Genomic DNA, 11,594 nt, shown 5'->3' on the forward strand with positions numbered 1-11,594 from the left:
AACTTATAGTATTACTTGTTGATTTCAGATCTGAGATCGGTAACCTCACCATCACCGGAGCTAGCTGAAATATCAATCAGCCAAGTTTTACTGCTTTATTTGATTTACTTTGCTTCATAACTGTTTTTATATAGCTCATTTATTAATAGATTTAACTGCCAATTTACTAATCAACAAGTTAAATCGGTATGCATGTATTGCTTGACCGCATGAAAAATTCAACTGTCCCGTTTTCCCGGTTAAGAATTATGTTTACATATTTGTGATATCTAGTAATGTGATACTGAAATATTAGCATGAAACAGAAAGAATGTATATCAAAATTAAAGAATCATAGCAATCAACACAAAATCTATTATTCCAATCACTCACCTTATGTACCTAATTCAATATTTTTTGCTTTCCCTGTATCTCACTACTCAGCCCCCATTTTCGTTTCTTTCTTCTCAATACAAGGGTGTGTCTTTATAACACTGAACTTTTAAAATAAAAAATAGAGAAAGAAACGTACAAACATACAGAGCTACATAAAGTATTTAGTAATATTTGTTGTTTAGAGGAAGTTGAGATTGATCACGCCTGGAGAGTTTGACTTGTAGTCCATACTTGAGGTACATAGTAAGAGCCATTTTGGGCCTAACTGGATGGCCTTCCACTACCTTGACATGGTAACGATAGAGGATGGATGCAGCAGTAAATTTCATTTGATAGTAAGCAAAATCTTTGCCTAAGCAAAGACGAGGTCCTCCATTGAAGGCAGTGAAACGGTATGCTGGTTCACTCATGTACCGCCCATCTCTCAACCACCTCTCTGGTCTGTACTCTCTGCAATCTTTACCCCATATCCCTTCCATTCTTCCCATTGCGTAGATTGCATACACCACCTTTGTTCCCTTCTTCAATACTGTCCCGTCTGGGAAAACATCGTCATCAACAACCTAGACATAACAAATCAAGTACATTTTAAGTGACCTTTTAAATAAGTATTTATGTCTTAGGTACAAGGAATGAAACCGATAATAATCTTGAAAATAAAGTGGGAATTATAGGAGATGGGGGAGGGAAGGACTCGTTAAACCTGTAGGTGGTATAACATTATTATTATTATTTTCTAAAAAATGGGGGTGGGGGCAAGGGGTGATGGGATAAAACCCTCACCAACAAGGTGAATTTTCAGATAGCCAACCAACTAAGCTACTAAAATTTTCCATAGGTGGTACAACGTATCAAGAAGTTTTATGGGAAATTAGCATTAGGATTTTTTGTGTCGTTTTCTTCTTTCTGTTTTTGTATTCTTGGGTTGTTGTTTTCCTACTAGAGACCTTAAACTAGTCTTTATTGCTTTTAATTCTGATAGTATGTGAGTTACGTTGAAGTTTGGTATCTGACTTTTATAATGCATGGGGTAATGTACAGCTTTTAATGTTTCTAATCTTGGAACTTTGACGCCCAAATGTTCAAATAGCATTTTTTTGGAAGCGATACCGCGTTCTCTTTGAACATTAATATCTCAGTGTCACCAAACAATTGTTTGCACTGTTGAACTAATTAAAGACCCTAAGAAACTTACTCTACTGTTCAAAACAGAAAAAAAAGAGGAAGCTAGGAACATCAAGACTTATGTGATTTTGTTTAAAATTCGGCTGTGGACAAAAAGAAAAAATATGAATATTTGAATATAGTAGTTTTTGTTTTCAAAGTGAAAAATGGTATTTAGAAATTGGAGTTATGTTTAATCATGAATACAAATTGAAGTTGTTTTTGAATTTTTAAAACAACCTTTTGGTGTTCTTCAAATTCCGGAATTCAACTTGGCTTTTCCAAGTTTCTATGGCCAAACATGATTTTCGAAATTCAGGAAGTAAAATATATTTATGGGTCAAACGCCTGCTAGTATTAGTTGAAAAATATTGAAGTTGTTGTTTCCTCTTCAAATGTAAATATGTAGTTTAAGAAATGATAATATGATGTTGAATATAGAAAAGTCTTACCTCTTTGTGATCAACTGGGACAGAAGGGTACAATCTGAGAGCCTCCGATAGAGCCGCTTGTAGATACTCCATTTTCTTGATCTCTGCTGGCTTGAAAATCAATGGAGTTTCATTAATATCATCCTCCCTTTCATTCAAAATCTTATAAATCTCAGCTAAAATCCTTTGTTCAACCTCTGGATTACGATCCAAGAGCCAGAAAAACCAGCTTAATGCAACTGAAGAAGTGTCTCTTCCAGCTAGAATGAAGTTCACACATATATCTCTTAAGAACTTATCCAAAAAAGGCCTTCCTTGTTCATCTCTTAACCCCATGAACACTGTTAAAAGATCTGATCTCTGTTTGCTATCTGCTAAAGAAAGCTCTTTCTTTCTCGTTCTGATTACTTCATCAGCAAATTCATCCACTTTTTTCAGTGAATTCTTCAGCATCTTCTCTGTTCCTAACCCGAGGAACCTCATGGTTTTCCATACTAGCGTGGGAGTGACAAACCGGAGAACCGTTGCCTCTGTTGCTAATTCGAAAGCTTTGGCGAATGGAATTTGTGGTAAGTCAGGGTGGAGACACCCTGGATCAACCCCAAATGCAATCATGCAGACGTTATCGAATGTGAGCCTAAGGAGAACATCTTGAAGATCAATAGGGATTGATTGCTTGATTGAATCTTGTAAAACAGGTAACAGACGAGAATGAACAAGCTCTAACAATGAATCTGTTGTCATGTTCCTAAACTTAGCAGAATGGAATTCAATACTGGCTGTTTTCCTCTGTTTCTGCCAAATATCATAATCTGCATTGAATATTCCATCTCCAAGGAGGTCTCTGACAGTGCTCCGGAAGTAGTCTCCTTTTGGGAAATTTGAGAAGTTTGTCTTGAGAAGATACTCAAGATTCCGGGGATCGGACGTCACCACACAATTGAGGTTGGTAAACATTGGACCTCGGAACGTAAATGTGCCGTTCATCTGGCAGAGAACATCAGAAATCCACTCATACATGTCTTTCCGAAGGCCTAAAATCAAAGAAGGCAACATTCCTATGAGTGGCCAGTTTGGTAGTCCTTGTTTTTTCGCTTGCCTTAAAGAATGTATAGTGATGAAAACAACAAGTGCAACGAATATTTCCATCATTTGTATCTCTGGCAAGAGAAACAAACTGAAATGTGCAAATAAGGATGAGGAAGAAGAAGAAGAAGAAGTCATGTTAATGGTGCTTAGTGAATTCATGATGTTGAGATGATAGAAAATGTTGTAGTTATGCATAGAGTGGTTGTTTTTGTGTGATTCTACTGCTTGAAATATAGCTTGTGTTTTCTTGTTTGCAGTTTTGATTTGGTGAGCTGAAAATGGAAAGAAATTACTCTCTCATCACTTTTCTTGTTGAAAAGGGTTTTTGATCAAGAATCAATTTTTATTTTGGACGTGTCTCTCTTAATTATTAAACTCGGAAGATTTTTGCGATCGAGAGTGGGTAAGATAGTTAACCTAAGTTACAACAGTTTTCTAGTCTTTCCCGCGCACACGTTTTTCCCTTACTCTTTTCCTAATCCATACAAATTTCAACTTAAATGTGCCGTTTAGCTACAAAACCTTTTTCTATTCGTGTTTACCCTTTAGTAATGGTGCTGCCACGTCGAATCTCTTCGGTTTCTCTAAGTTTTTGGCCAATTAAAGAAACTGAAAAATATAGTTACTTATATTTGATTTGATGAAATAAAAAGAAAGATGAAGAGGATGTGAATGAAAATGGTGTTGGGAAGGAAAGATTGTGCATCGAATGAAAGAAAGAGAAAGACGGTAGGGAATTAGTCTTTCTAGGGGAAGATAAGTGCATAGGAAACATAAAAAATGTTACTACCCTTTTATCCCATATTACTCTACTTTCCCCAGATTCTTCACTCTGTTAGATATCACTTTATGTGTTGTTGAATATTTTTTTTAAAAATAACTTTAAGGATAAAATTAAAAATAATAATAATTCTATTTTAATTTTGTAAATTGCTAAGTAATTTAAGACATATATTTTTAACAATATGAAAAAGTACTATATGACGGAGGAAATACTCCTTATGTCACAATTTATGTGGTATCATTTGAGTTGATACCAAATTTAAGAAAGAAAGGAACTTTTGAAATTGATGAAATAAAACAAATCTTGAATATTTCTAGGATTGTAAGTAGGAAAGTTTTAAAATTAAGTTATTACTAATTTGCTAAATTAAATTTGGAGAGAATATTTACTATTGTTAAGACCCAAATTTAATTAAGTAAATCATAAATATAAAATATTGTTATCTATCCGAGTAAGAATTAGGGGAAAATGGAAATAAGAGATAGCCGGATCCCACTTTCAAATGTAAATCGTACATGATGAATTCTCCATTTGTCAGCTGTCAAATTGAAATAATTATTGCCCAAGTTTACGAAAATGTAAAAATAATCATGGACAATTCTCATTTAATCAAACGCACAAAACTTATTGGAAGGTGATTTTTGTAGCAAAATTTCTGTTCTCTGCCAAAAATCAAAACATACCCCAACAAATATTTCCCTCCCTTTTATCAATTTATTTCATTTTTTCAAATAAGTTTTCAGTTATATGTATTAGGTTTCTGGAGGAAAAAGAAAAGAAAACATATTCCTCAATTAAATAACATTTCATAGCCACCAATTGCAAACATCTCAACACAGATTATTGGTTGTTTACCGACTATCTAAAGATCGCAAAAGGCAATTTTTTTAGGTGAGCATGATAAATTGCAACTATTAAATAGGATATATAAATTTATTTCTTGTTTATCTAAGTTGGTGTTTGGCAATAAAATTTGGGATTCAAATAAGAAGTTTTAACTTGAATTCAAAATTTGTTTATAAAATGTAAACAAAAACTTCAACTTCAATTTTAAATCATGTCTTTAAAATTCCAATTTTTTATTTGAAATTCTAGTATGTGACTTCAGTTTTTTTAAAATGTAAAATGTAACCATCCATAAGTTCTATTTTGAAAAAAAAAGAAATTTATTATTTTAAATTTTATAAAAAAGAATTCATGCTGATTAGATTGTTCGTACCATGTGGAATGATTAAATTAAAGAATAACTAGTTGATACTATTGTTGATCTTTTAAACCACTTAATCTTCGTAAAATTCTATGTATTTGAAAGTTTGTAATAACATATATCGTAAGTATTTTTACAAAAGAAATATGAAAATATGTGATTTATTAATGCAGTGCCTTAAAATTTGATACCTTATTTATGAGCTATGATTTACTCATTTGTTAAGTTTATATGCGAGTTGAGGAAATTTTGTTAGTTTTCAAAAATTAGAGAAATTTTTAAATTTATACAACTTAAAAAATCTAAATTTTATATTCAAATAAAATTTTAAATTCAAATCAATAGAATTTCAAATCAATGAATTCTTTTGATGGTTTTAGAGAATTCTACCATGGACCTACTTGTTACCTCTAAAAAAACAAATATACTGCGATGTAAAATCATCAGTATACAATAATTATTCTTTACGTCTTGTTAAGGGCAACCCACATATGTTTCTCGTCTCTATTATCCTAGGTTATCCAATTTTTAAGACATTCCTCTTTTTTCAGTTTTACTGAATTGGGTTATCTTTAATGTTTTTGACTTTACTGCCGCATTAATTGTTAAGGATTTCTTACGCTAATAGTGCAGCTCACTTGTCTTACCAACTTTATAATGTGATAAATTAAGGCAACTTAAAATCAGAATCTTTGGTTCAAAAAAGTTGTTTCATTATTATTATTATTTAGAGCATGTTTGACATTACTGTTAAAAATTATTTATTTTTATAATTATTTTTAAAAATGTTTTTAGAAAAGTATTTTTTAAAAATAATTTGTGTTTGACAAATTCATTTAAAAAGTGCTTTTCATAAGTAGATTATGTTTGACTAATTTCTATTAAAAAGCACTTTTGAGAGTCAAATCATGAAAAAGGACAAAAATAAATACACTTTTATTATTAAGATTATTTCATATAGAGAACTTATTTTACATATTTATTATTAAAATTTTATTTTTACGTTTACTAAATTAAAATGTGCATATTCAAGTTTTCAATCAATATTATACATAGATAAATAAGAATAATAATTAAATATTGATATAATATTAACATGATGATTTTAATATAATTAAAAATATCAAGCAAAATAAAGGAGTCCACAAATTAAATTACTACATACGAAAAATTCACCACAAAAAAATACATAAATAAATATAAGAGATATATTGGTAATAAATATATATGACAGAGATATTTGGTCTTGAAAAAAATAATTTTCTTCTTTTACCTCTGCTTTTAAAAAAAATGGAATTTTTTAGCTTCTTCCCAACAACTAAAAAAACTGCTTCTACCTCTATTTAAAAGCAGATTTACTGATTAGCCAAACACCTTCATTTTCAAAAAAAGTACCTTTTGTCAAAATAAGTGCTTCTGATCTCCCAATAACAATGCCAAACAAGCTCTTACTGTCGTGATTCAATTTACGAGATCGTGCAAATACCTATTTTAATCTAGCTAGATAGGTGTATTCTTGCCTCTTATTCCTATTAATAGAAAGTAATAAAATAAAACATATTCATTGAATAAGAATAAACAAAAATAAGAGAACCTCTTTCGAAAATTTTACAAATAACTAACACTTCCCAATGACCTAGAGCCCGTTTGGATGGGCTTTAAGTTGGTCAAACCAACTTATAAGCCCCTTTTTAGCTTGTGACGTGTTTGTCTAATTCTAACTTTAAGTCATAAAGTTCTTAAAGTCAGTAAAAAATGAAAAGTTAGGATTTCTAACTTTTTTTTCTAAGTGCTTAAAGTATGATCATGAAAATTACTTTTATATCCCTTATATTTTAACTAAATTTTCAAACTACCTTTTTTATTCTTTTAACCCTAAAATTCAAACACTTATTTTCAACATAAGCACTTGTATCCAAACACTCAACTACTTATTTATAAAAATAACTTTCAGCACTTCAAAATTCTAAAAGCACTTCATACATAAAAGCTACTTTTTTAAGCCCATCCAAACGGGCTCCTAGTATAGATAGAAATAAGAGCTTTTAATAGAATACAAACAGAAGAATAAAATAAATAGTGCAAACACCGACACAAACTTCTACTTGTGAATGAAGTTGATGATAAGTAACTGTCATCCCACAGTTTAAATAACCTGAAATAAAATCTACACCAATAAAAAATATAGTAAGAATAGTATCAGTATGCAACACGTACTAAGTAGACATCATATGCCGACCTGAATTAGTTTCACATAAAACAACACAGAATTAACAAGAAAAACTACTTTTTTTTAATCAAAGACGGGCGGAGAGTCCAATATCATAAATAACCTTGGCCCAACACAGGCTCAGACCCAAAATGGAAATAAAAACACAAAGTCCAGGTTGAACAAAATATTAAATAAAAAAACAACAAAACAAAACAAGAACCACATCTGGTCATTTTCCAATTTCAAAAAGGAAACCTCTAGACCATATCAATTATGACCCTTCATCTTTCTCAAGCTCCAGCATACATGGCTCCAGATCCGTTTAGCAATTGATGATTCAAAGAGAGAACAACCAGCCAACGAGGTTGAATAAGAGGCATCAAACAAGCTTGGATAAAATACACTAAGGTTGCACAATAAATTCCATAGGATCCATGGGTTCTTTTCCAAAGAAGACTTCTTCGATTTGATGTTGTACAGAAATGCTCACCCTTCATGTTGGTATGTCTCTAATAAACATTCTTTGCTAAGTCTTGATGAAGATAACGTAATTTTAACTTAGATAAATTTCGAGAACCTAGAGAAAAGTGAGAAGAGTCACTGGTTCGATGAGCTACGAGAGTCCCTACGATCCGTAGAAAGTCCTATGAGTCGTACGAGAGGCTCATAGAACCTCTCTATACTTAGCCAAAATTCAGTGTCAGACCAATTCCCTACGATCCGTTTAACATTCTACGACCTGTGGGGTTAGTTATAGAATAAGTGCTACATTCCAGTAGCTAATGGAATGTGCACACATTGCTATGAGGGGGTCCTACAACCTGTAACAAGTTCTATGGATCGTAGGACGGTCCATAGTCCCCAAGTCCCAATCATTCAATGGACTTTTATGAGGGGGTTTCACGATCCACCTTAGGTTCTACGACCCGTAGAAGGTTGGTCCTAGACCCATTAAGCTAATTCTAGTAGGGTCCAATTTTGGACCACTGGCTTTATGACCTATCTTCTACAATCCATAGAAGAGTTTACAATCTGTAGAAGGGCCCCTAGTAACCCAGAGTCAGTTTTTAATGAGGGTTAGTTTGGTCATTTTTACTTTTTTCAAACCAAAATCCTAGCATTTTAACTAAAATAAGCCACTTATAAGTAACCAACAAGTCCTTTCTCTCAGTAACACTTAGAATATTTTGAGAGCAAGGATTGGTGAGAAGGAGAAAAAGCTAGGGTTCAAGTATTTCAACCAAATTCTTTGAGTTTCACTTAGATCGCTGATCTTCCAGGTATGTAAGGCTAATCACAATGTTGGACTGAGTTCATCCTCGTGCCCTACATCTTCATTCAGTCAAGTTTAGTTTTGAGTTTGAGTTTCAATTCTGTTAAATTGAGTTCTTGAGTTATCTATATAATTCCTTATTGAGTTCTCTGTGTATAAGTATATTGCAATGATTCCCATGATTTGAGTTCTTTAATTGTCGTTCATGTCTATATTCATACTCACATAAACCCTAGTTGAGGAAGTTACATTATTTAATTTTATGCATTATTTTTAGTTTAAAGAATGATATATTTCATCTTTTAATTGAGAAAGAGTTGAGCATGAATTTGAGTTTTGAGAGGTCTTTTGTTCACTATTTTGAGCATGATCATTATTGAGTCTAAATGAGTTGAGCAATAATGCATTTAAATATTTATTTTAAGACTGAGTTGAGAAATTGAAGCTATAACTTATGCATTTATTGTGTTTGAGAAATATAACTATTGTAAATAGAAGTTATGAGTTAAGAAGAGTTGAGTTAAATGGAGTAAAGTTCAATGAGACTAATGAGTTTATTTTGAGTTCTACTCACTCAAAATATGAGAATAATAAATATACATTTTTGGAAATAGTATTGAACACCGATTTGGGTAAAATTATAGAACAACCCGATCTCCATAAACTACGTAGCCGGTGTAGGATAGGATCGTGTCGTTTGTTTGGGAGACTCCTTACTTCAGTCCTTAATATAGACTTTTATTGGATTCGTGATAGGAGTTGTGTCCCTTACCTTGAGGTATTGGACGGTTATGGTAATGACAACAATTTATTATATCATCACGAGGCTTATAATGATGGTTATCGGTTAGATAAATTCTCCAAAGAGTAAAATACTAATTTTATACTGAGTTGCATAAATCATTTATATTTTTTAAAGCATTATCTTATTCATATATTGCATGATTTATTGAGTTAAGTATTTTCAGCATTCATTGAGTTGATTTGAGTTTAGTATTTTTGAATAACTTTCTTTCAGCTATTTTACATACCGTATATTTTATGTACTGACGTCATTTGACAATGCATCATTTTATGATGCAGATATAGGTCATAGAGATCCTCAATAGGCTCATCATTGAAGAACGACTTTTGTCCTTCTTTTGGTGAGACCTCTTTGCATTCGGAGGAGCTCTGAGTCTATTTATTTAAGTCATTTATTATTAGTCCTTTGAGTAGCCGTGGGCCTTTCCTGGTACCTATTTCAAAGTCAGATTTAGAGGCTTCATAGACTAGTCATAGCCGAAGTTTAGATATTCATTGAGTTTTCAGAGATAATGTTTAAAACTTTTTTACGTTTATATTTAGTATTGAGACTTATTTGAGAAGAATTACTTATATTCTTACTTATGCCCATCTGCGTTACTTTCTATGAGTTACACCTTCCGCTTAGTGAGTTAGTCAGGCCAAGGGAGGGTAAAGTGGATGCAGACCTTACCCCTACCAAGGTAGGATGGCTATTTCCAAAAGACCCTTGGCTCAATAAAAGCATAAAAAGAGGTTATATAAGGCTAAGAATTTTAAAGCGATATGGGAAACCAAATAACGAGAGCTACACAGATAAAATAGAGTAATCAAAGTACAAAAAGTACAGAACCAAAAACTTATAGTGGCCATAACAGGTCTAGAAAGCTGCCTTGGAAATATCCGATGGCCTAATCCTCAACTGAAGGTACCCAGATCTCAAGTTGATATTAGAGAACAAAACTGCTCCCAGAAGCTGGTGAAATAGATCATCAATGCGACGAAGAGGATACTTGTTCTTGACTGTCACCTTGTTCAATTGCCTATAATCGATGCACATTCTCATAGACCAGGCCTTTTTATTCACAAAATAATTGGTACACCCCAAGGTGACACCTAGGGCGAATAAACCCTTTACTTGAAAAATCCTGCAATTGATCATTCAACTCTTTTAACTCTGTCAGAGCCATGCGATAAGGTGCAATAAAAATTTGCTTATTGCTCGGCTCCAAGTCAATAGTAAAGTCAATATCCCTATCCGAAGAAACCCTCGAAAGATTAGTGGGGAACATATCATAAAACTCCTTAACCACGGGAATAGACTCCATAGGAGGTGACTCCTGAATAAAAGATAAATAAGACATACACTCCTTATCAACCAATCTCTAAGCACACATATAGGAGATGCCCTTACTAGGGTAAGAACCACTAGTACCCTTCCACTTGATCCTCGAGACACTAGGTATCACTAAGGTCATAGTCTTAGCATATCAGTCAAGAATAATACGATATAGAGAAAGTCAATCCATGACCAATATCACATCAAAGTCTACCATCCCCCAAATAATCATGGGTACCCAAGTATCATACCCGTCTAAAGAAATTAGAAAGGATCGATATACTCGATCCACCACTAAGGGCTTATGCACGAGTGTAGAAACATGAACATGCATGCATGCGATCACAAGTCAAATCAAATCTAGATGCAAAATAGGTAAACATATATGACAATGTAGATTCAGGATCAAATAGCATAGATACAAGTCGATGGTAAACCAAGAAGATACCTATAATAAATGTATTGAAAGCCTCAGCTTAGGGTCTCCCTAGAAAAGCATAACACTGTCCTCCTCTACACCACCCTCCTGAACCATACCTCTACCTCACAGAACCATAGCACTACTACCGGAGGCTATACACCTCTACCTGTCTGAGCTTTTCCCCGACCTCTAGCCGGAGATGTTGAATCTCTCTTTGGAGCCACTGAATAAGTACAATTGGGCCCTGAATAAGTCTATAGAGGGCACTGGCACATCAAATGACCTGAATTCCCATAACTAAAACATATTCTCGATATGGAGGACTACTGCGAAGAACCCGATGCAATACTATAACCACTCAACCCAAACTCTGGGATCCTAGAACTAACTTCCCACTCTCTGCTGCTGGTATAGAAGCATGAATGGGCCTCTGGCACTGAAATAAAGTGCCGACTCTGTGCAACCCCCTACCTTCAGATGAGGTACCTGAAAACTCACCATTAGAATGGGCCCGCT

General features: G+C 33.3%; 1 protein-coding gene across 1 annotated transcript; it reads right to left on the reverse strand.

Annotated features, from left to right (window-relative positions):
• Nucleotides 1-334: 334 nt before the first annotated feature.
• Nucleotides 335-3,412, reverse strand: LOC129875262 (cytochrome P450 86B1-like). Its single transcript, XM_055950714.1, has 2 exons — nucleotides 1,992-3,412; nucleotides 335-938 (listed from the first exon to the last, which is right to left on the reverse strand). The coding sequence occupies exons 1-2, from the start codon at nucleotides 3,252-3,254 to the stop codon at nucleotides 537-539; spliced, it is 1,665 nt and encodes a 554-aa protein (XP_055806689.1). The 5' UTR covers nucleotides 3,255-3,412; the 3' UTR covers nucleotides 335-536.
• Nucleotides 3,413-11,594: the final 8,182 nt, after the last annotated feature.

The sequence above is a fragment of the Solanum dulcamara genome, chromosome 11, assembly GCF_947179165.1.
Source record: "Solanum dulcamara chromosome 11, daSolDulc1.2, whole genome shotgun sequence".
In the NCBI taxonomy this organism is placed as follows: domain Eukaryota; kingdom Viridiplantae; phylum Streptophyta; class Magnoliopsida; order Solanales; family Solanaceae; genus Solanum; species Solanum dulcamara.

Coding starts and splice junctions, on each gene's coding strand:
- LOC129875262 (XM_055950714.1), bottom strand. CDS start 3,254: ATGCATAACTACAACATTTTCTATCATCTCAACATCATGAATTCACTA. Junction 939..1,991: donor TCCCAGTTGATCACAAAGAG/GTAAGACTTTTC, acceptor TGTTATGTCTAG/GTTGTTGATGACGATGTTTT.